General features: G+C 38.2%; 1 protein-coding gene across 5 annotated transcripts in view; it reads left to right on the top strand.

The window, feature by feature from the left end:
* Nucleotides 1-25,894, top strand: part of Cpq (carboxypeptidase Q) — a 429,601-nt gene that overhangs the window by 154,505 nt on the left and 249,202 nt on the right. For all 5 annotated transcript variants that reach the window (XM_042264686.2, XM_076555949.1, XM_076555948.1 and 2 more), the window contains one exon: nucleotides 10,796-11,003. In XM_042264686.2, the coding sequence (XP_042120620.2) occupies nucleotides 10,796-11,003 (208 nt within the window). The remainder of the gene's footprint in view (nucleotides 1-10,795; nucleotides 11,004-25,894) is intronic.

The following is a 25,894-nucleotide window of genomic DNA, read 5'->3' as shown; positions in this document are numbered from 1 at the left end:
GATGATTTGGAAAAGCAAAGATGCAGAATAGGTATAAAATATGTAGTCAAAAGCAATGCTGTGTGGCTCTTGAACATGAATGTACACACAATATAGGTGATGATGAGAATGACCACACACCATACTTTGAGGCACTATAGTATTCTTTCAATTTCTGTCAAAGGACTATTAAGGATTTGAGGTCTGAATAGACTCCCTTAAACATATAAGAATAAAAGCTGGCTTCAATGTTCACCATTTCTTAAGTTGGAGGTATTTAATGTATTCATGGATTCTGTGTTTGTCAGTACATTCAGAAATGAGTATTTTGGTACCTGTCTCAGAATTAATGTGAACATTAAAGTAGTATGTGAAGATGCTTAGCTCATTGTATGTCACAAATATCCAATAGATAATAATTATCTTTATTGCTATTATCAGTTGTCACAATCCTTCTCCTCTCCCTCTTAACAATACACTGTAACTACAGAAAAGAATAAGAGCACAACTCAAGCCTGATTCTAGGTTTTAATTCTAGCACTGTTAACTTCCAGGTTTTGTAGTTTGGATCCCTCTGTGTTTTAATTTCCTAAAATTAGGCAATAAAAACCCTTATCTCATAGGGTTGTAATACTGATGAATGAACCAGTGCATAGAAAATACAAAGCAGTGGCATGCATATAGCAAACATTCAATAGATTGTGCTCTTATTGTCATTAACTGGTGGGACTGTTCATCAGAAATCCTAACATATAGTTGCATATTTTATTTTTATGAGCTAGTATGTTAAGTATTAAGGAATACATGGGAGAATAATATCACCCTTCTGTAAATATGTGGTATGCAAAAGTCACTGCATATTTGAGTGAAAGGCTAGTTCATAATGAGAAAAGGCCTGGTAACAAAACTGTGACTCAAAAAAAGCAAAATGCCAAGGTTCCATGGTGCATGCTATAGTTCCAAGGTTCCATGGTGCATACTATAGTTCCAGCTGCATGCAGGCTGAGGCAGAAAAGTCACATAAGCCAGGAGTTCATGGCAATCCTGGGCAACTGAGCAAGATCTCCTTATCCAAAAATAAAATGTATCAAAAGGAAGAATGTTTTAAAAGAAAGCCCATTTTTGTTTTGTGGCTATGTATCATTTCAGCACATCTATGGTATACTGGTAGTGACACCTGATTCTGTTTGTATGCATCAGTTTTCCTCTTTGTAGTTATGAACTACTTCCTAGATTTTTTTGGGGGTGTGCCATCCATCTCTTCAAAAATCAGTCTAAGTCCTGAAGTACAGCTGTGTGGGACAGATATGATTTTTGAAAGATCAGAAGACTAAAGATGTATCAGGGACTGAGAGACACATACATGAAAAAGCAGTTAAAATAATATCAGCTGTATATGGATAGCCCTAATACTCAGTTGTGACTGGTACCAAGAAAACACTAGCTCTGATTCTTCATAGATGGCACATCGGTGGCCTGGCACTGCAGAAGGGATCAGCTACAAGCATATCATGTGACTCATGGCAGAAGAAAAGGTCATTTCAGCAGACATTTTTTTTTCTGTTAATTTGCCACAGTTAGTCAAATACCTGTGCACTAGAATATAAAGGCTTCCATTGTTATTGTGATAGCACATGCTATCTCTCTACCATCTTCTAGGCTCTTTACCAGTTGTGGCACAGGCACATACTTTCAAGAATTTAATTCAGCTTATTGGTTATGCTACCATTTGCTTCAACAGAATGGCTGTGTGGTTTTGAAGACCCAAGTTAATGATAATTATGTTTCTGTTTCTGTAAATTCATTATTAGTTCTTTATCATGTGTGTACTGTGTATACTGTGTACAGTTCTTGTATTTCACTATTTCCCCTTAATGTTCTTTCATCTGCATGGTTAATGGTTTTTTAGTTGTTTCAGGACACAGAATTTTTTCATTCCACTGCTACCTGGTATGTGATTCCTCTGTTTCATTCTTCTAGATTTTCACATTTATACATGGAGATACAAGAAACATCTTGTTGCATCTTTCTTTTTCTACCAAAGTGCCAAGGAATCTCTTGGCAAAATAACCAGTATTTTTATAAGGTTTGCTACATATTGAGGGCTCTCTATATAGACAAAGCAGACTGTGGAGGCTGAGTCATGCCACCTGAGAGCATACTAGCTAAGGTTTGGTTTATCTGAAGCCATCTGAAACTTTCCCTTTCAGATTTTGATCTGTCCATGTCCTCAGTTAACTTACTAGGTCAAGCCACCCTGGGAAAGGCAATGTGTATATTCAGTGTTCTGATTGCAACAGTAGTGTCTTCACAAAACACTTCCATGGACATGCCTGCATGTCTGACCAAATCCCAGAGCACTTTGTGGCCAGTCAAGTTGACACATAACTTTATCCACCACAGCAGTTTAGAAAAATAGGGCCTTAATACTTCACAGAAAATCATGGTAGGTGATTGATTTGTTATGTTGTGAGAAGCCCAGGCTCATTCTCTCTGTTTTTCCATCTATACCCTCATACTTGTGCTGGCTGACATGTGGACACAGACAGCTATTGGTCCTTAAAGCTTCTACTCTTAGCTAAGTAAGAAAAGAAAGAAATTGTCTCAGTCACTGTTCTGTTGCTATGAAGAGACACCATGACCAAGGCAGCCATTATAAAGGAAGGCATTTAATTAGGGGCTTGCTTAGCATTTCAGAGGCTTAGTCCATTATTATCATGGCAGAGAGCCTGGCACCTTGCAGGCAGATGCTGGAGCAATATCTGAGAACTACATCCTGATCCACAAGCAGAGAGAGGGAGACTGAGCCTGATGTGGGCTTTTGAAACCTCAAAGTCAATGACACACTTCTTCTAACAAGGCCACATCCCCTAATCTTTGTAATCCTTTCAAACAGTTACAATCCCTGGTAACCAAGCATTCAATTATATGAGTGTATGGGAGCCTCTCTTATTCAAACCACCACAGAAGGACAGAGCTCTGTCTCTGAACCTTTGCCTTGATATTTGTGTAGGAATATGCTCTCTGTTCACTTCTGCTGGAATCTTACTGTGAGTACCATATCACAGGACTATCTTCTGCAAGAGGTCCACGTGAGGAATCTGGAAATGGGCTCAGAGTTTTTCAGCTTTTGTAGAGGAAAGCACTTACGAATGGCTGAAGGGCATATCCTAGAGTTATTCCTCCCACTTGCTAAGTAGAATCCAGGTATTGATTCATAAAGTATTTGAAAAACAAAACAAAACTTTCTTTGCAGCAAGATTTGATTACCTATTTGGATCTCAGTCTTTCTGTGTGCTGTTTTGTTATCATGTGCTGGTTTGTTTGTTTTCTTCAAGGCTGAGACTTGAATTCTGAGCCTTGCATATACCAGGTAAATGTTCTATTATTCAACTATATTCTCAGCCTTTATTTTTGATTCTTTGAAAAATGAAATTTTAGGGCTGCAGAAATAGCTCAGCAATTAAGAGCACTGGCTGCTCTTGAAAAGGACCCAGATTAAATTCCCAGCACCCACATAGTGGCTCACAACTGTCTGTAACTCCAGTTCCAGTAGATCTAATACCTTCTTCTGGCTTCCACAAGCATCAGACACTCACATGGTGTGCATGCACGCACATACAGACACACACACACATACAGACACACACATGCACATGTACACACACATACACACACACAGGCAAAACACACATAAAATAAATATATCTAAAAAAACTTTAATGGGATTTTATTTTATTTTGAAGGTGTATCTGGAAATGATTATTTGTTTATGTCCGTGTGTGTATATATGCTTGTGAATGACCAAGGTTGATGTCAGGTGTGGGCCTCATATTGCTATTTATCTTATTTTGTGAGACAGGATCTCCTATTGAATGTAGAGCTAGAAGGATAGATTGGCTACCCAGCAAGTCCAGGGATCCTCCTTTCAGTGCCTCCCCAGCACTGGATTAATTACACGTGTGCTTTGCTGCATCGGGCTTTTTTATATGGGTTCTGGGGTTAAACTCAAGGTTCTATACTTGCACATAGCATTTTAAAAACTAAGCCATTCTTTAGACCCAACTTTTTAAAAATTTTATTTAAATTCATTTCAAGTATTTCATCCTTGCTTACATTTTACATTTTAAAGATCTGTGATTATATTAATATGTGTTGTATAGTTTATTTTTTCCTTTTTAGACATTTTACAGAGTTTTTAAATAACTTTTATCTGTAATCCATATTTATTAGTAATATGTTTTGATGATTTGTCTTTTTATTTAAAAATCTTATAAACTATTGTCATTTTACTAAAATACTTTATTGCATATTTTTGGATATTTTTATTATCAAATACATTCAGCATGAATATATTTGTTGAACACAATGATATCATCAATCATCTATAAAAACTTAAAGTATGGTTGATCCTATAAATTCTTGCTTTATAGAAAGAAGAATTAGACATGGCCTTGACTTTTGATAAGCACATACTAGTGATGCTGTTTAAGGTGCTTGGCTACAGTACAACCCAGGAAGGGCTGTAAAGGAAGGGCATCTCCAATGCTACCTAGCTGGTTGCAGGTTTGTAGGAAGAGCCATCTGACTGAACCTGAAACAAAATGTCCAACTATTATCACCTCGAGGGTCCATGCTGGAGAAGGAGGCACCTTCTGTTGAGTAAGAAGTCCTTGTGTGCCATGGAGTAGAGTGGGACTTGTGGGGAACGGCAGGTGCTGAGGAAAGAATGAAACCATGGTCACATTTCAGAAGATGTTTCTCAGCACAGCTTTGGACCTTCCTTTCTGATAGGGAGAGCAAGTGAAGAGGTCTCTACATAGGATAGATGGGAAATACAGACTGAAATGGGATGTCATGAACTATACTACTGTCTTAGTCCATACAAAAGGATAAATCAATATTTCACAAACCCATTTCTCTACAAGATGGAAGATGTGTGTGTGAGAAAAACTTTCCATGGCCAGTGGGGCTTAGGAAATACTTACTGAATCAGGATTCCCAATTCTGTTATTTCTCAGTGCCTATGAGAGACTAGTGTATGTGCAAATCCCCCAGTAGGGAAATAGGCCCCAACTTAACCAGGTGTCTTCTCTCTTCACCTGATAAGCTTTCTTGGGGTCATACCCAGTAGATTATGCATTGAAAACAGAGCTCTGGTCTTTCCTTTTTAAGTGATTAATTGATGCTTTCTTTCATATTTATTTTCAAGTCTCTCTCTTCCTCTCTCGTTCTGCAAGCATATAAAATGTGAGTGTGTATGTATACATTCACCTGTGGGAGTGTAGGTGCATATGTGCTATGACTTGCATGTGCATGTCAGAGTTGATCTTTTCTTTCTGTCTTGTTTGGGACATATTCTCATATTACTCACCTCTATGCAAGCCAAACTAGCTGGACTGTTAGTTTTTGGAGATTCTCCTGTCTCTGCCTCCCATAGGAGAATTGGAATTGCGAACACATACTTCTATGTCAGGCTTTGTATGTGTTCTGGGGTTTTGAATTAAGGTCTTCATGTTTGGATAGGTAAAGCTTTACTCATTGAGTTATCTCCCCAGCTCTATTCAGTTTTTATTTTAAATTCAGTGAATAATGAGTGTTAAAATTTTCAAATGTCTTCACTTGATGTTAACCAAAAAACCAAGAAGTACCACATGCTATGAGTTGTAAGGTCAGTTCTGTGGTAAGAAAACATGGGCTTCTAAGGGTAATTTACAATGGAAATTTAGGCTGTTACTAAATGAAATGGCAGTGGTCTGAGTTAATCATTATCTGTTTGTCTGTCCATCACCAGCCTATCTACCATCAATCATCAATCTATCTATCTATCTATCTATCTATCTATCTATCTATCTATCTATCTATCTATCTATCATCTATCTATCTATCTGTCTATCTATAATCTATCTATCATCTATCATCTGCCTACCTACCATTACCTATCTATCTCTCTATTGTCTATCATTGATTTACCCATGGTCTTGCTATTTAACACAAATAGGTCTTCTGCCTGACTTCCTAGTCCCCTCCCTGGGATTACAGGCCTGTATTAATACACTCAGTTAACCGATATTGAGGTGCCCTTCAGTCTAATTAATTAGTTATAGGGTTTTTCTGTTATAGCTTACAGAAAATAGTGGATAGTTGATTATACAGGACATTTCTTTGGCTAAGGTTATAGTTGACACCAGCCAAATGATTTTGGTGTCTCATATCTTTGTCACTTTCATCATCATTATTAAATAAACCATATACATTGATAATTTATTATTCTAAGTCTTCATTTTGATTAATACTGTTACAGATATGTTATATTAGAAGAAAAATGAGAGGGGAACCAAATTAATTCGATGAAACAAGTATAAATAAACAAAACTGTATGAGAAACAAAATCAAATAGAAAATGTTTTGTGATGTTGAGTTTGAGTTACAAATTACATTAAAAAATTAATATTTATGTCAGACTTTTTAAATGTCAAAATGTGAAGTGTAAAATTTTGGCTATTTAAAAATTTTCTTTTGTTTCACAGGGAGCTACTTCATGCTGTCCTTGAATCTTCTCTGTATTTTTGTATTTTACAGAAAGAAGCTAGAAGTTGTTCCTATGTGCTATGGACATTAAAACTCAGAGTTGCTTTTTTCCTCTTAGCATCCTGGCCATCTTCCTTCTTTTCACACTCTGGCCAAATTGGCTGCCCTGTTCTGTTTGGGAAGACAGCTGTCTCCGAACCTCTGCTTGTAAACTGTCTCCTCACTGGGGTCTGTAGAGCTTAAGATACTGATCATGTCTGTTGGGAACACACCCCAATGTAGCTCCTTTCCTTGTGGAATAGATTTAGGAGTCTGACTTTTTCTGCCTCTTTTCTACCCTTTCAACTGAACTGCAGAAGTTGAGAATAGAAAGTGGCCCCCATCCCTACCCCACTTCTCTCCTGGGCAGGTCTTTTGTTCTTAACTCAGGAGAGAGAGACTGTTTTGGTTATTCTTTTTGTGAAATTACATTGTTGAAACTTTTGTGCTTTTGTGTAGTTAATGACAGTATAAAAGTCTTAAATGAAATTTCTTTTACTATTGTTAATGACAGTTTAAAAGTCTGAGATGAATTTACTTTTAAGGTGCTAGATCTAAAAAAAAAAATACAATAAAGCCAATTGTAATTATTCCAAGAGAGTTACCTTCAAATTACTTTTTAAACCAAACAAGACCTTCTGCTAAACAGAGAAAGTATTTCTTTAATAGCATCTCTAATAAACACATTTTTAGAAGTTCAGACACAAGAGCCTGCAGCTTCAAAAACTCAGTCTGCATGCCATTCTCATGGTCAGATCCTTTCTTCAGAAACAGTCCCAAGCTCCAAGTGCTCTGAATGTATTAGTCTATGTGTTATTTGCACCTACAAAACTCAACATTTTCCTCCTGGAGACAAGTCTATCCTCCTATCATGTGCTTTCCATATCAGCAGGCAACTGCTCTCTGGGACTGCTGTGAGCCCTGAACATTCAAAATCCTCATCAGTGTAAAGAGCTGGTGTCTTTAGAAAGAGCTAGTCAAAGTGATTAGCTTTAAAGACATTAGATACATGTGTGGAAATTAGGTGGGAAATTTCAAACTTACTTGCTTAAACATGGCATGTATTTTATGGAGATATGTGGAAACTATTCAGGTGTCTTCAAATTATATCACTTTTGTAAGATGCACAAGAAATTTAATGAGATTTGAGGGCCTGATTGTAGCTTTCAACTTTCATTTTTATATGTTTATCTTAAGTTTTGTGTGTATTATCATAAATCTTATAAAATAGGTATACAGAAACACAATTTTTCAATGAGAAAAAATACCAAGATTCTCTCCTTTAAAATCTGGAACTTACAGCTTGATTTTTATAAATGGATGTTTTACTTGCATATAATCCAAAAATTATGAAATCTATCTCCAGCTTGCTTAATGCTGTCATTTTGATATGTTCACAGGGTTGTGCAACCTCTATCACTAATTTTATAACATTTTCATTATCACCCAAAAAAAACTTTGTACCCACTAGTATTTACTCACATTGCCCTCTTATCCACCATTCAAAAACAAACTATATTGTATTTTCTACCTTCATAGACTTGTTTGCTCTGGTCATGTCATATGAGTAGAATCTTACAATATGTGTTTATTTGAATCTTCTCTCAATTAGGATAATGTTTCCAAAGTTCATCTTTATTGCAACATGTACTAAAATATCATTTTAAATGGTTGGATAATATTCCACAGTGTGGACATACCACATGTTATTTACCCATGGATATTAGGTTTATCTACCAAGTGCTTTGTGACTGTTAAGAATAATGATTCTATATGCTGTATAAAAAAATCTATATTCAATACAAAGTAAAGTCCAGATTATGGTTAAAACCTAAATGAAAAACAAAGAAGAATGCTGCTGTGAAAATTTTCAGTGGATGGGTTTTTTGGTTCTCTTGGGTATATATAGAAGCATTGAGTCATATGGTGTATTAGTGTTTTTTTCTTGGCACTGGGACAAAATAACTGACCAAAGCACCTTCAGGAAGATTCAGGGAAGGCATGCTGAAACTCATGGAGACAAGAGCTTATAGGAGGAAGTCCTCTCTTGTCTGCCAGATCAGGAGGCAGTAAGATTGGACTTGAGCCTTACGTGGGTATCACCTCCAAGGACTATCCACAGTGATCCACTGAGCTGTATAACCACAGTCCCAAGCTTCCACAACCTCCTGCGATAGCACCACAAGCTGGGGCCCAAGTATGCACAGATACTTTAAGGAACTGTAAATTGTTTCCCAAAATAGGTTGCTATTTACCTCCCTGCCACAGCAGTGAGTATCCCACCTTCCTCACATCCTCCCCAGGACTTGTTTCCATCTGTCTTTTCCCTCAAAGCTGCTGCTTTAGTGAGTGTAAGGTAGCATTTCCTCATGGTTATGAATTGAATTCCCCTGTTGACATTGTGGAGTTGTTGGAACATTGTATATGTGTTAAACACTGTACATTTGATTTTAGCATCTTGATCATATTAATTTTCTGAGTTATTCAGAGTTTTAGTCACCATTACAGATACCTGAGATGGGTTTTAAAAAGAAAAGAATTATTTTTGGCTCCTAGTTTTATGGTTTTAGTCCAAGATTGGCTGTAACCATTGCTTTATGGTGAAACTATATCAGATTTATTATTATGGAGGATGGAGGAGCACATTACAGAGGCTCTCACTATGTGGCTGCCATGACACAGAGAATGTCTGTGGTAAAGGGCTTACTTCTCTTTAATTTTATATGGTCCCCCAGCTTTTGTGTGATACTGTTTACATTCAGATCTCATACTCAGAAGTGCACTTTATTAACCTTTTAGTTATCTCTTCAAGCAAGTTGAAAACTTACTATCATAGAGACTGAGGATATGTCTCAGGGGGTCAAAATGCTTGCCCTGAGAGTATAAGGATCAGAGCTTGGATTCACGGGACCCATATAAAAGCTGGATAAATGCAGCCTTCCCACCTGTTATCCTAGAACCTCAGGGGACAGAAACAGGTGACCTTCTGGTGTATGCTAGCTAGATTAGATGAGTCAGCAAGTTTTGGATTCTTCATCAAGAGATCTTGACTCAGTAAAAAGGCAAAGAACACTGTGGTGGTAATCTAATTGTACTGAAATGTGATTTTGATTGTATGTTAATAAATAAAGTTGCCCGGGGGTCAGAGCTATTAGAGCCATAGACAGTGTGGCGGTGGTGGCACACGCCTTTAATCCCATAGATCTCTGTGTGTTCAGGGATACAGCCAGCATTGGAGACATATGCCTTTAAGACCTAGGGGGCTGTACATTCAGACAGTGACGAGGCAGACATGTGTTTGGGTTTACAACCAGTGAGAAGGCAGAACAACATACTATAAAAAAAAACGAACAGACAGGAAGTAGCTCTCTTTCGCGAAGCTGGGACAGCAGGAGGAAGGGTGAGATTTTAGCTCTGAGCTCTGACCTCTCGGCTTTCTCTTTTACATTGTTTCTGTGTTTCTTATTTAATAAGACGGTTGATTACATCAATAGAACACTAGATAAAAATACCTAATATCAACTTCTGACCTCCATATGTACATATAAATACATGCACTTGTACAGTTGTATACCCACATCCATGTGTGCCCACACATGTGGATCCACATATGCAGACATGAATATATACAGATGAACCATCACAGATAATTGTCTCCTTTAGTGCCATAAATGTAATATATTTCCTTTTCTTCTGACAAAATAATCAGTATTTCTTCATAGTAACACAAATATTTGTTGGTTGTTTCACTGTTTTTTCTATGTAACTTTCTATACCATCACATGGTTGTATATTCTGTGCTTTGTGTTTGTATGGATAGAGGGGGACCAGTGCTAGGCAGGAACTATAGAGCTGAAAGAATCCGAACCGGTTTCTTGTCACAAATGTGAATCTGGTCTATAACCTTGATGGGTTTCGGAGGCTCCCTTACCTTCTCTACATGTGTTGTTTTTTTTTTTTTTTTTTTTTTTTTTTTGTTACTCTTGGTTATGACAGTATTGTCACTATCCTGAAGAGATTATGCCAATTTGCCACTTTAGAATTGTTCAAACTACAAAATGTAGCCTTTTAAATGTCATAATTATTAAACTTAGATTTGTGCAGTTTTATCAAAATTAAAAGTTATATTTATATAAAAAGCAAATGTTTCTACTCCACACATTCATCAGTAAAAGTCTGGGTCAATATATAAGGGCTTTGGATAAGTTTTCACTTTTAAGGTAATCTGGTGGTGCATTTTCTCAAGTCCTCACACAGGTATTCAGGAATATCAAGATGGTGTGCCCAAGATTCCAACAGCCTGTATCACAGTGGAAGACGCAGAAATGATGTCACGAATGGCTTCTCGTGGGAGCAAAATTGTCATTCATCTGGAGATGGGAGCAAAGACCTACCCCGATACTGATTCCTTCAACACTGTAGCGGAGATCACCGGCAGCAAGTATCCAGAGCAAGTGAGTGAAGGAGGAGGACATGGTTTCTGGCAGAGGACATTCTGGTCAGGCGGCCATTTTTAGAATAGTTAGAAAGAGAGAACATGAATCTATTGAGATGGTCCTCATAGACTCATTAAAACCTGAAGCTTCATATATTTTCCCCCATTAAAATGTTCACCACACTAACGAATAGAAGACAAATTCAAGGGCAGAATAGGACCCATAGTGTGGAAAGTCAGTCTGAACAGAAGAGAAATTTGTATGTATCCCTTTAGAGCTAGAAATCATGCCAACAATTGACACTGTGTTAATTTTATAAATATTTTAAAAACCATTTCAAAGTACAATAATATAGAATCTAGTTTTTTCATTATGAATCAAGGAAACTAACTTATATAGAAACCCGCTTGTCTAGGTCTGCACACAGCTACAATGTGTCTGGCAAAGGACTCAAGCTCAGAGAAATACAAATTCTAACCAAGCTTTAGTCTACAGTTCAAGTGAGGATACCAGATTCCATGTATATTTCAAATGATTTTAGAAGCAGATCTATGCTAGTCAAATGCTAAATAATGGGCTATTTAGTTTCTGGGCTTTAGAGAACTTATCTCCAAAGAAACTGTCATGTCACTGATCTTTATAAAGATATGTCACTAGCAGAATTAGTGTAAGAAATAGATGAGATGGTATCCACCAGATAGCTTGTATGTGTTGGGCTCATCATAGGCATCCACTGAATTTTTTTTTTTTTTGGTTTTTCGAGACAGGGTTTCTCTGTGTAGCTTTGCGCCTTTTCCTGGAACTCACTTGGTAGCCCAGGCTGGCCTCGAACTCACAGAGATCCGCCTGGCTCTGCCTCCCGAGTGCTGGGATTAAAGGCGTGCGCCACCACCGCCCGGCACACCCACTGAATTTACATTTACTTAATATAATACAAAATACCCAAAAATGTTTTGTAGACATTCTGATATAAATCTTTATTAGTAGCAACTATAATTCTGAAAATGCAACTTAAGTTATTCCAAATTTCAGATTTGTATTCTTGTGACAGAGTCAGTGAGGTGAAGGAAAGGTTATGCCTGGTGATGGAGAAGTGAGATTCCTGCACAGGTCTGGATGTTGCATGTCTGTGCTCCAATAAAGACTTCTTTAAGGCTAGGACCCTTTCTTTGCTTCTCAGATTCCAGAACCTGGGCATCATTACTTATGGTGCCATGACAAAAGCAAGATGTGTCACTAGCAGAATTAGTGTGAGAAGTAGATGAGAGTTAGCCATAGAGAAACTGACTGTAAATGTTGAGAAAAGAGTCCTTTTGGGAAACTGGTCACAGCAGAATAGCCAAGAACCTGTACCCCAACTAAGAGTCATCAAGTCCCTTACACTCTTATCTTTACTGGAGTGTATTAGCAGCAGAATCTGAATCTCAGGGTCGCAGGGGGAGTGCATTATGGGATTCTTCTGTAGCAGCCATGGTATGTCAGGCTCTGAGGCAGTGAGTTCTTGGGAGCCAGAAGCTGAGATAGATCTGGCTCTGGCAGCTCCCAGGAGGTCATGGGTATTTTCTAGCTGTGACAGCTGGAGCCTCTTTATGTAAATAATAAATTATCAATTTAAGTGTGTAGTAGAGTGAACTTTGAAAACATATGGAGTAAACATTACTCCAACCATGGCAGAGACTGTCTTTATCACACAAAGGCTCCCTTGGGCCTTCTTTGTAGTCTATTTCTTTATCTCTCTTCCCATTGGCAAGAAATGCTCTTCTACTTCCAATCATGGGGAGTGGGGGAAGCGCTGAGTAGTGAAGTTCTGAGTGAATGTTATTGACATTGCCATGTCAGGGAGCCTAGCCTCAGACCCATGGGAGTGGCAAAATCCCTTCTGTAACCAAACGTAGAGCTTTCCATCATATAAGCCTGATTATACCTGGTGGTCACTTCCCAAATTACCACACAGAAGCTTATATTAATTATAAATGTTTGGCCAATGGCTCAGGCTTTTTACTAACTAGCTCTTACATTTAAATTAATCCATTTCTATTAATTTATGTATCATCACATGGTCCATGGCTTACCAGTCCTTTGGCATCCTGTACCTTGGGCAGTTGGCTTGCATCTGCCCCAACTCTGCTCTTCTTTACCTCCAACTTTAGTTTGATTGTACTGCCTAATTTTATTCTGCCTCACCATTGGCAGAACAACTTTATTATCAACCAATGAGAGCAACACATATTCACAGCATACAGAAGGACAATCCCTCAGTATTTTCCTTTTTTTGTCTAATCAAAAAGGAAGGTTTTAACTTCATCATAGTGAAATTACATATAACAAAACAGTTACCAAGAAAGAACTACAGTTACAGTATCTAGTCTATTTGTGTTTGACAAAAATCAGAAAAAAACTCAATTATCTTATCTTGGTGAGTTTAAGGTTTTATATCTAGTTTACATTTTATCATAACTATGGGAAATTATAATTATAACTATCTAGTCTTCAACTATGTCAGGGACTCCAGAAGGATGTAATGTTACCTAATGACAGTGACATCAGGCTGTCTGGATAGTCACCCAAAGTTTTTCTCTAATGTTGGGGCATCCAACTTTGGCTTATAGACCTAGAATATTTGACAGACTTTTTTTTCAGAAGCAGGCAATTTTGAAGGACTGTCCTACCCTGTCTTGACAAAGTTCAGCAGTTGCTTTTCTTCATGTCCTGCTTGTCCAGATTGGACCGCATACTTACTGTTAGCAGTCAAGGCAAGGGCAGTTTCTTGCCCAATAGGCCAGTTTTGCCAAAAATAAAACAAACTCCTTATGGAGTGTCTTCAGTGTCCATCATCCTCTCAAGAGTAAATTGGTACTGCCAGGAGCAGACATGCCTCACTGTCAGGAAAAGCCTTATATTATTAAAACATTTTAAATGCCACATTCTGTAGGTCTTGGAAGTGTTTGAAGATTACTTATCTAATTGAAATATATCTTTATATACCTAGAAAACCTAACTAATGTAAGTTTGACTATTATAGATGACTAACTATTAATCTGTATTTTTAATTATACATTACATTCTTAAATGAGCTACATAAACACAATGCCTTAAACAAGAGTGGAAATATACATACAGTATAACAAAACTGACTTTAAATTTGTATCAATAAACCAAAACCCATCCCAATGTATAATATTTTGAGGTTAACAGTTGTTTTTTGGATTAAAGTAGATTCAATAATCTACCCTTTTTTCTATCACAATAATCTATTCTTTTTCCCATCATTTCCATGTCAGATCCCCCTTTCTTCTTTAGAAAGAGATTGACTATGATCAATAACAATTTATAACCAATCCCCTAAACAAAGACAAACATCCATAATCTTTTTTTGGGACCATGAACATAGTTCTCTAGACTACTTCCTGTTGGTTGGTGGGCACTGGTAATCTTTTTGGGACCATGAGAAAATTTAAGATAATTGTTAAGTCTTGGCTGTAGTATTTTGTGAGGCTGGATCATCTTAGCCAGTGGTCTTGAAGCTGTTCTGGATGCTGGATCATTTGGACCATTGCTTTCATTGGTGCCTAGTCTCCTTGATCTGAAAATATATAAACTTTTAAAGGTTACATACATCTCTGTATTAATAAAAATATAAACTGTGCATTGAACATAAGCCAGTAAATGATAATTTTTTTAAATGTCTGAGCAGGTAAAATATACATTATATATCTTGAAGTTACTTTAGGTTTATTTTCCCGTGTCTGTAGTCAGGATTTCAGGGGGTCTTCCTCAATCAAACTTGATTTTCCTTAACCCAGAGGGAATCTATAGCCTTTCATTTCCTGTGGAAATAAAAACATAACCTCTACTTCAAAGTAACACACTTTTTGACTTAAATTTTGGAGTCAAGATATTTTTAAAATATATAGGTTGGTTTAATTCAGGACCTTTTTTTTTTTTTTTTTTTTTTTTTTTTTTTTGGTTTTTCAAGACAGAGTTTTTCTCCATGTAGCTTTGGTGCCTATCCTGGATCTCACTCTGAAAACCAAGTGACTTTGAACTCATAAAGATATGCCTGGCTCTGCCTTCCAAGTACTGAGATTAAAGGCATACACCATTAAAGCCCGGCACTAATGCAGTACCTTTTTTAATAAAATGTCTCTCAACAGTTAGCTCATTAACAGTCAAAATATCCAAAGCAAACACAACATACATAATCCAGACTCTCTGTGTATTTTCCATCCTCACATGGTTCATTTCCTTTATATTACTTTACTCTCTTTTCTAAGGACTTTTATTTTATTATTTTAAATCTATATTTTTAATCTAAGGTTTTATATATATTTCTCTTCTCTCTTTCAAGCCTACACACATCTTTAAAACATACTGTGACTTGTTTAGAGAACTTTTTGTCTGAATCTGTCCTTATTGTGTATCTCTAACCCTTTTTGTCTGTATGACCAGAAACCCTAAATCCACCATGCAGCATGCTTGTACTGTGGCTCATATAAGACTGCTGAAACCCACCATACTGTAGCTCAAGCCCACATGCCACAGCATCCCTGTGCCATGGCCTGCATGAAAGACACAACTAGGAAACTGTTATTGGCTCTATTTTTGTGTTCTAGAACCCCCCCCCCCTTTTAAAGCTTTCTCAGGCTTTATGTGGATGTATGTGCAGCATATTGGAACACCATATGTAACCAGACACAGATCTTTCTGTCCCATATTCCTGATTATACCTGCTGGTCACTTCCCAAATTACCACGCAGAGGCTTATATTAATTATAAATGTTTGGCCAATGGCTCAGGCTTATTACTAACTAGCTCTTACATTTAAATTAACCCATTTCTATTAATCTATGCATTGCCACATGGCCCATAGCTTACTGGTCCTTGGGCAGCTGACTTGCATCTTCTCCAACTCTGCCCTTCTTCATCTCTATCTTTAGTTTGATTGTACTGCCTAACCTCATTCTGCCTTACCATTGACCAAACAGCTTTATTATCAACCAATGAGCAACACATATTCACAGCATATAGAAAGGCAATCCCTCAGCACACATCCCTACCTGGTGATGCACAGGAGAATGACAAAGCTTCCTCTGGTCCATGTGAAGATGTTAATAGCATGTGCAGAAAATGTCCATGATATCTGTCTTCTCTTAGATATTTATGACCTGCTTTCTTACAGAGACTGCTCCTACTAAGATTAGCTAAACCTGTCTCCTTGCTCTAGCTGTTTACCATAAACCCTTCCTCTTGTTTATCTGTATGTAATAATCCACCTCTTTGTTCAGCTGTATGCAGCAAACCCACCCCCCTGTTCAACTCTATATAATAATCATAAGGAGCTTCCAGGATACTTCATTTCCTCCATCAGAGAGCCTGATCCAACTGATCCCAGCTATTCTGCATGTTTAAGTGTTTGTCCTTTCTCCATCTCCTCACCACCCTAGTCAGAGCCATCCCTGGACATGCCATGCCATGCTGGACATGATATCTGGCTACAGTTTTATGTCTTCTAGAATTTCACTTGCAAGTATACAATCTACCTGACTTCTCTCACTCAACAAAATACTTTTGGGACTTACTCATGTTTCAGCTGTTTCTTCTTTTATGTCACTGAATAGTGCTTATATAGATGTAAAACAATATGGCTATCTACCCAGCAATTGGTGGATATGTACTGATTTCTAGATTTTGGCTATTGTGAGTAGAGTTTCTATGAATAATCCTGACCTAGTCTTCCTGTAGACTTACATTTTCATTTCATTGCTAGGTGGTCTGAGTGTTAAGCACAATGGACTCTATCAATGTGCTCCACTCTCTACATTTATCTTTTCCAGATGGGTAGATGGGTGTTTTCAGAATCTCTCAGGACTACGGCTCGGAAGATGGGTCACTGGGTTAAAGTGCTTGCGGTACATACATGGCTGACAACCTGAGTTCAGATTCCCAGAACATGTGTAGCAAGCCAGATGCAGTTGCATGGATCTGAATGGATTTGTAAGTTCAACAACTCTGAGGTGAAATGGAGGGCTGAGACAGAGAATCCATAAGTTTGCCAAGCAGCTGGCCTAGAGTAGAAAGAACAGCATCAGAAACAAGAGAAACACTGTCTCAGCAAGGTGGGGGCAAGACCTGTCCCCAAATGTCACCCTCTGACCTCTACAGGTGTCGTGTGTGTGTGTGTGTGTGTGTGTGTGTGTGTGTGTGTGTGTGTTCTCAAAACTTAAGATAAAATGTCCATGTCTACTATAGCACTATCTTGAGTTGGTAATAAATACCTTATTAATGTACAAAATCGGTTAATAGAAGTTCCCCAATAAAATCACCAACAAAAAAGTAACAGCATACCTTCCACAGAAGAAATATATCTTTCTTATATTTCTTTAGTAGAATTTAGTCTTTATGACTACATTTTGGGAAAAGTGTTCTTTATAACTTGCCTAGTACCACTTTGAAGGCCAGCATGTCAGCCCAAATTAGATTGGTTAAATTTGTTAATGAGCCTGGGTAAACCCTAACCTCTTATCCATGTCTCCCCAAAAGCATCCTCTGATGGCTCCCCTCATCCCAGTGTGCTGTGTCACTGTTAAGGGGCTATTTTTCACTAAAGCTTGCAAGCACCTAAAGTTGCCTCTGTATTTTATTTATTTACTTTTCATTTTATTTAATTCCTAGCCTAAGGCTGATCACACAGTAGCTTCTCAACCTGTATTTGTTTTAATTCAAATTAAGAGAGTAAGTAAAGAAGGAAATAAGTGCAAGTATTTTCTTAATTTTCATCTTTAAATCTAGAAAATGTCTGTCTTTTCAGAACACTGTGATTGTCTTGGTTTATCTGTACTCCATAGTATGACGGATATCCTTGGATGTAGCTCAATGTGTTCAAGCCTGAACACATCGACTCTCCGTCTTTCATTCCTTGCCCCAGTTTCTTGTGTCTGTTGAATGAACTATATCCACCTTTCAGCATAGGTATAAGCCTTTTCACTGCTTTTCTCTGTTAAAAAAGGCATTTGACTTTTAATTGTGTGGTGTGTGTGTGTGTGTGTGTGTGTGTGTGTGTGTGTGCAGGTGTGTGAAATGGATGTGGGTGCCTTTGGAGGCCAGTAGAGGGTGTGTGATACCTTGGAGCTGGAGTTAATAAGCAGTTGTGAATTTCTCAGTGCTGAAAACTAAATTCAGGTCCTGTACAAAAACAGTGTGGGCTCTTAACCACCGACCCATCTTTCCCGACTTTAGGCTCCTTTCCAGTCCCTCCTCTTTACCAATGCTTTATAGTCAGGCACAGCATTCTATTCAATCTACATTCAATGTATTTTAACTATGTTGACATAGCCTCTTCCCACCTTTCCTTTGCACTTTCACTATCCTCTTCCAAACCCTTATCCATTTCTTTCCTGACTTCTTCTTCCAGCCTCTCCCAACCTCCTTTTCTTTTCACTGATGCTCAATGCTGCACATAATTGACAATGATCACAAACATGGTATTTATTGCTCTTAGGCATATCTCTCCTACTCCTTATTAGACAAAAGTCGTGATGAAGGTAAATGCTACAGGGCATGATCAGAAGTATTTGAAATGCAGATACCAAGAAATGGAGAATAAAGGAAATGTTAGAAGACATAATTAGTTTTACTAAGAACTGTCCCTTCATAGCCCAGTGAAGAAAGTCTGCTCCTCTAAATTTTGGCAAACCTTTCTAAAATCATCCCACTTTTTATTTCATTATTGTTAGTGCTGACAGTGACACAAATATTGGTTTTGATAGATTATGTCTGGGCATATCCTTGCTGCATTGCAGCATAGCACAAAAAAGTATAGTGGTGCTAACTAATTGTAAGGAAATGGTTGTGGAAATCTCAGTCAGATAAGAGGATCTGGAAACTACTGTTATTCTGTTTTCAGATTGGACATGCAGGATGACTTGAGGGTAGGCCATGGGGAAGAAGATGGACTCATAAGAATTAGCTAACAGTTTCCAGGAATAGCACCTACCTACTCACCAACCCCCCTACATTTCAATGTGTGTGCATAGAACCTTTGTAAAATAAGTAGTTTGCATATAAAGAATCATTTTTGTTTTTTTGTTTTTTTTTGCAAAAGTCATGGATAAAGTGTATTAATTTCACCTCTGCCAAAGTGTGTGTGTGTGTGTGTGTGTGTGTGTGTGTGTAATTGATGTAACAGGACACTTCAGAACTCTATTGCATAATTCAAGAGGGATTACCACAAAATTTTCCAAATGCCAATAATATGAATATGTTTTATTGGACATGTATGTAAAATTAGCAGAATAGGGGTCTGATACAAGTCCTACCCACTGAGGCAATTTTAGCTGATTGAAGCACAAAATTCTATCTCTACTCTTATTTTGTCATAAACTGACATCTCTATGATTTAGACATTTTACTTGATTCAACAAATCTTGGAGGAGGTATATGTCACTAGAAAAACAGTCCTCTGGAAGTTATGAAAGTAGCCTCTGAATATCTTCATTATCAACAGAACACTTTGTCTGGTTTCCATCACTGAAATAATTAACTCATAAGGAGAAAAGGTATGCTTTGAAGCTCCCAAGTGAGCAGACCCATCACTTTGAGTCTCTGGTTAGAATGCTAAATGTCAACAATGGGGAGACTGGTAGATCAGAAAGCTTACTGTAGCACAATTTCTAATTGGTCTTAATGATAAAAACCTGGAGTTAGATATCGGGGTAAATGCTGAAAGATCAGAGAAGCAAAGCAGTCAGCCACTAGAGAGACTTTCTCTAGGAATCCCAGGCCAAAAAGGGGCAAGCTCCTGTCTCTTCCCACCTTATATTCCTCTCTCCACCCAGCCATATCAATTTCTGTCTCTACCTCTCCAATTCTGGGGTTAAAGGAGTATGTCTCCCAAGTACTGGGATCAAAGGCATGAGATTCCAAGTGCTGGGATTAAAGGTGTGTACTACCACTGCCTGGCTTCTATGGTTAACTAATGGCTACCTCTGCACTCTGATCTCCAGGCAAGCTTTATTTGTTAGAGCACAAACAAAATATCACCACAGCTTACTCATCATTAGGGACGAAAGGAGAGAGAAGAAAGAGACTATGCTCCCAAATTACATTTCATAGGCGTGACCCCCTCTCTTTCTCCACTGTGGCATCTCCCTCCATAATACAACTCCCAAAGCTTCCACCACAACCCACTAGTGCCATCCTGGGAAGTCTTCACAGTCTTTGGGGGAACATTCAAGATCCAAGTGTCATAGTATCTCTAAAGCTCTCTCTTGCATGACTGACTATAATAGAATGAGAATGAGAACACTGTGGTTTCTGAACTACAGTAGAAATGTTACTTCAATTCCCATTTGCTTATGAATTATTTTGTGTTTGAAAGTTCATAGGAAATATGTCACCATCACAAGTAGAATGTATATCTGATTAGATTAAAGGGATTTTTACATTTAAAAAAAAAAGGCAGTAGTAGAAACAGAGAATAGGGGCTCAAATACCGAGTCTATTCTTTCAAATGGCAGAGCTACACCAGTGTTACCCATCCAAAGGGACACCCAGATGCAAAATGAGGACACATCTCTAGGTTCAAGACGACACATTTCCTCCTACCTCTAAGTGATTCCATTATACTTGGGAATGCTTTAGTTAAAGGCTGTGCAAATCTGAAGAATGGGGGTTGAATCAGACTCTAGACTGTGCTGTCCTTTCTGAGTCATCACACTGGGCAAATTATCACTCTTCTGTGATTTTTCTCTTGACATCTCTATCCTGGGTGCAAGATGCTCTCCTGTATGTCAGATATACTCTCTTGTTGTCTGCCTGGTGTACCCATGACAGGAGTTCACCTGGGTCACTTGCCAGTGTCTAATACATTTTTCTATGTATCCTCCCTCAGTCAAGTGGAATGCCATTTGGGATATTCCTTGGCCTATTGACTAGATAAATACATGGCTGTGGTACTTTTTGATGCTCTCTTCCCTATGACCTTTTTTATATCCTTCACTCTCACCAGTCAGCAGGCAGGTGCCCATGTGGAGTAGAAGGCCACATAGATAAAGTCAAAATAGAGCTTATCAGCCATTCCATTAAAATAATCATTTATGAGTCTCTCATGTTTCCTCCTGGGGATAGACCATTTCTTTTGATCCCTGGAGATTTCCTAGGTCTTTTGAAGTTTAGTTAGGAAATGTAATCTTCAAAAAAGTTTAACATACTCAAGAATTTTTCTGAGGTGAAAATAAGGAAAAGTAAATTTCTTTAGATTATTTTGGAGAGGGTTGCAGAATTGATAGCATTCACATTAATTTTGATAAAGCATCAATGAGAGAGGCTTTGTTTATTTTTTTATTTTTTTTTTTTTTGGTTTTTCGAGACAGGGTTTCTCTGCGTAGCTTTGCGCCTTTCCTGGAGCTCACTTGGTAGCCCAGGCTGGCCTCGAACTCACAGAAATCCGCCTGCCTCTGCCTCCCGAGTGCTGGGATTAAAGGCGTGCGCCACCACCGCCCGGCAATTTTTTAAATTTTTGTAAATAGATTACTTTCTTGTACAATCTATTTTTATTACAGTTTCCTCTTCTACTCCTCCCAGTTCCTACCCACCTCCTCTGGATCAACTCCCTTTGTGTCTCTCATTAGAAAAGAAAAATATTCTAAGAGATAACAACTAAATATGATAAAATAGAATATAATAAGATAAAGCAAAATTCATCACACCAAGACTCAACAAGGCAACTCAACAGAAGGAAAAGATCCCCAAGAGCAGGCACAAGAACCAGAGACACTCTCATTCACACACTCAGGGGTCCCATAAAAATACAAAGCTGAAAGCTATAATACACACAGAGAGAGAACTGGTGCAGACCTGTACAGGCCCTGTCGTGCTGCTTCAGTCTTTATGAGTTCATGTGAGCCTTGCTCAGTTGATTCAGAGGGCCTTATTCTCCTGGTGTCCTGCATCACCTCTGGCTCTTACATTCTTTCCACTTCCTCTTTTGCAGGGGTTCCCTGATCTCTGAGGGGAGGCATTTCATAGAGACCTCATTTAGATTCTGTCTGTCTATTGGTCTGTTTCTTTCCCAGCTGCTGCCAGAGTAAGCTTCTCTGATGATGACTGAATAAGGCACTGATCTATGAGGATAGCAGAATATCATTAGGAATTTAATGATTTTTTTTTATTTTAAAGACCAATAGTGTTTGGTTTTACCTTAAGTCTCTGAGCTATCTAGTCTCTGGTTCTTGGTCACCTAAGCAGTATTGGGTATGGGTTCTATCTTATGGGGTGGGCCTTAATTCAAATCAGGCATTGATTGGCTGCTCCCACAAGTTCTGCACCACCACTGTCCTAGCATGTATTGTAGCCAGGATAGATTATAGGTCAAAGGTTTTGTGGTTGTGTTGGTGTTCATGTTTCTCTTTTGGTGGCTTGCAGAGTACCTTGCCACACTAAAGACACTAGAACATAAGGGTGAAGGCTCCATGTAGGTATCCGCTTGTTTTCTCCATGTTCAATGAGTTATATGAGTGTTGTCCTTGGCAATGGGGCCCTACTGTCAGTTTTCAGAAAGCAACCCATTCATTGTCTTATCAGCAGCCTGTGTTGTTTGGGGGTTTCCATGGGACCCCTTGGCCAAAACCCAATTGAATACAACCCAGTCCCGTGACAAGAAGCCTTGTTTGTTAGCAAGAGATAACCACTTGAGACTCCATATCCCAGCTGTTATGAGACAAAATTAGTATCACCTTTATATATTTTAGGAAGTTTTCACTTCACTAGGTTTCTATATCATCCCTCAAATGCTCCTCAATTCCAGCTGTCTCTCCCCACATTGTTTTTGTACTTGTATTTTTTTTATTGTCTTAGGTTCAAAGAAAAAATTAATTTTCATATTCTGTATTATTTCAAATGTTATACAGTGTTCTGAAGGTTATCAAGAAACTCAATATGAAAGTACCAGGTTTTTGACCGAATACTTTATTCTCTCTAGAGTAGGGCCAAGTTTCTCACGATCACCACTGTTGACTCTTTAGATTAAATACTTTTTTCTTGTTGGGTTTCTTTGTGCATAGTTGAATGGTTAGCATCCTTAGACTCTCCCCACTGGTTTTGCTCCTTTACCCAGCCTTATCTTATACCTTCTGAACTCTTTAACAATAAAAAATGTCCCTGGACAATGTAAAACATCCTCTGGTGAATAAAAATCACCTGAGATTGAGAATTATTGTTGTGGAATGAAAGAAAAAAGCTGAGGGGGTGGTATAAGGCTTTATTTTTTTTTGCTTGTTTGTTTTTGTTTTTCTGCCACAAACAAGCTTAATAATCTTGAATCTGCACTGGTTAGTTTTAAGTCAGTTGACACATGTTATCTGAGTGAAGGAAATCTGAATGAAAAAAAGGCCTCTATAAGATCAGGCTGTAGGAAAGCCTTTGACATTTTTTCTTAATTAGTGACTGATGGAAGAGGGCCCAGCCCATTGTGGGTGGTGCCATCCCTGAGCTAGCAGTCCTGGGTTCTATAAGAAAGCAAGCTGAGCAAGCCATGAGGAGCAAGCCAGTGAGCAACTCCAGATACCTGCCCTTTTTGAGTTCCTTTCCTGCCTTCTTTTGATGATGAACAGTGATATGAAAGTGTAAGCCAAATAAACCCTTTCTTCCCTAAATTGTTTGGTCATGTTGTTTCATCACAGTAATAGTAGCCCTAACTAAGACAGTCACTTAATCTTTCACCTACAAAGTAAGGGACTTTACCTAGAAAAGCCAAAAGTCATTGCCAACCCTGAAATACTATCATTTAAAAAAATACATTGTAGAGCTGGGCGGTGGTGGCGCACGCCTTTAATCCCAGCACTCGGGAGGCAGAGCCAGGCAGATCTCTGTGAGTTTGAGGCCAGCCTGGTCTACCAAGTGAGTTCCAGGAAAGGCGCAAAGCTACACAAAGAAACCCTGTCTCGAAAAAAAAACAAAAAAAAAAATACATTGTAGATAGGTGACAGTGGCACATGCCTTTACTCCCAGCATTCAGGAGGCAGAGGCAGGCAGATCTCTGATTTTGACACCAGCTTGCTCTACAGAACTAGCTACAGGACAGTCAGGGCTACACAGAGAAACACTGTCTTGAAAAACATAATGAAACAAACAAAACAAAACAAAGGAATACATTATATGCATGTATGAGAATTTCAAAAATATATAAATCATAAAAAGGATAGTAGAAATAATACCTTATTGCTCTAGAAAACAAACAATAAAATACTACCCAAACTAATTATTCTTGATGCAAATAATTATTATATATGTGTGTTAAAAATTAACATGGCACATTATAAAATATGATAAAATATTGTAAAACAACATATATCAATATATCAAAAATAAAAATATTTAAACATTACTTGAACAAAAAATTTATGATGAACATAATGGTACAGGGCATGTGCTGCTGGATACTGGAAGAGACAATGGAGAGCCCTTCTGAACTGTTGGAGCAGAGTAGTGTTTCATAGTGAATGAGTGTTAGCATGTTTTTATTCTGTAATTCAAATTCAGTTAGCAATTCTCCTATTCTAAACAAACACTTTTACCTTTTTGCTGACATTTATTTCAACTTTATTTAATTTTAACATATTGTCATGCATTGGGAATCTCTAAGGAATAACTTTACAATGATCTCCAAACTTTTGCCCATGGGATATTGTTTTCATAAAGTATCTTAATATAAAGCGTATGTTGAGAAACACTGGGGTAGAGACACAAGAACTGGTAGTGGGTTTTTTTTCCTTTCCCAGAATTATCCATTAATTTATCATAATTAATTATACAGAATTATTGTGTATCTAGTATATTATAGCAATGGTCTTATCTATGAAATTTAGCGGAGTCTAGTAGACACAGTCTTCAACCATTGGCCCTTAGGCTTTGTTTGTAGGTTATATTGTCTTTCTTTCTTTCTTTCTTTCTTTCTTTCTTTCTTTCTTTCTTTCTTTCTTTCTTTCTTTCTTTCTTTCTTTCTTTTTTTTTTTTTTTGGTTTTTCGAGACAGGGTTTCTCTGTATAGCTTTGCGCCTTTCCTGGGACTCACTTGGTAGCCCAGGCTGGCCTCGAACTCTCAGAGATCCGCTTGCCTCTGCCTCCCGAGTGCTGGGATTAAAGGCGTGCGCCACCACCGCCCAGCTATATTGTCTTTCTGAGTATAAACATTAGCTTTTGCCAGAGAGAGGAGAGCTTGGAAAAGGAAAGGAGTAAAATGCTGATGGGCTGCCTTAGGAGAAACAGACCTGTTTGTACTGTAGGCAGCCTGGAGTCACTGAGCATTTGCAGTGGACCTGAATTTCACTTTATTCAGGCCAGTATGTATGTACTGCATACATAATTGAGTAGTTAGAGGCAGGCTACGATGCATCTTCCCCTTCCTCTGCATGTATCTTGTGGTCTGATGATGTGTATACAGTTGAGTAGTCAGAAACTCAACATTAGCCAGCAGATAACAGGACTTTAACTGGGAAATTTGAAGTAGGATTAGGAAAGAAAAGGATCTGGGAGATATTTGGAAGCTAAACTTAGCAGGAGTTGTAGAAGCTCGGGTGTAGAAGAGAAGGGGAAGTTATGCAGATTGTATAGGGGATGATCTGTCCATTCACCCATAGGTACTTGTTTAGCCGCAGCTCTGTGCTGGAGCACGGCATGGAACTCACAGCTTTTGAAGGTGCATAGTAGAGAGTGACACTTAGAGAACGTCAGCAGGTGGGAAGTGTCTTCGTGGGCAGGGTGTGGTGCCATGAGTGCCGTCTTATATCAGTTAACAGTGCCATGGGTACTCATTGCAGAGACACCATCCTGACCAACAAGGCTATGGAAGGCTTTATGAAGAGAGTAAAAGTTAAAAATGCTAATGCTTCTAGGAATTGGGTTGAGCTGGACAGG

The sequence above is a fragment of the Peromyscus maniculatus genome, chromosome 20 (assembly GCF_049852395.1).
Source record: "Peromyscus maniculatus bairdii isolate BWxNUB_F1_BW_parent chromosome 20, HU_Pman_BW_mat_3.1, whole genome shotgun sequence".
Lineage (NCBI taxonomy): Eukaryota > Metazoa > Chordata > Mammalia > Rodentia > Cricetidae > Peromyscus > Peromyscus maniculatus.
This window is presented reverse-complemented; position numbering and strand designations above follow the sequence as displayed.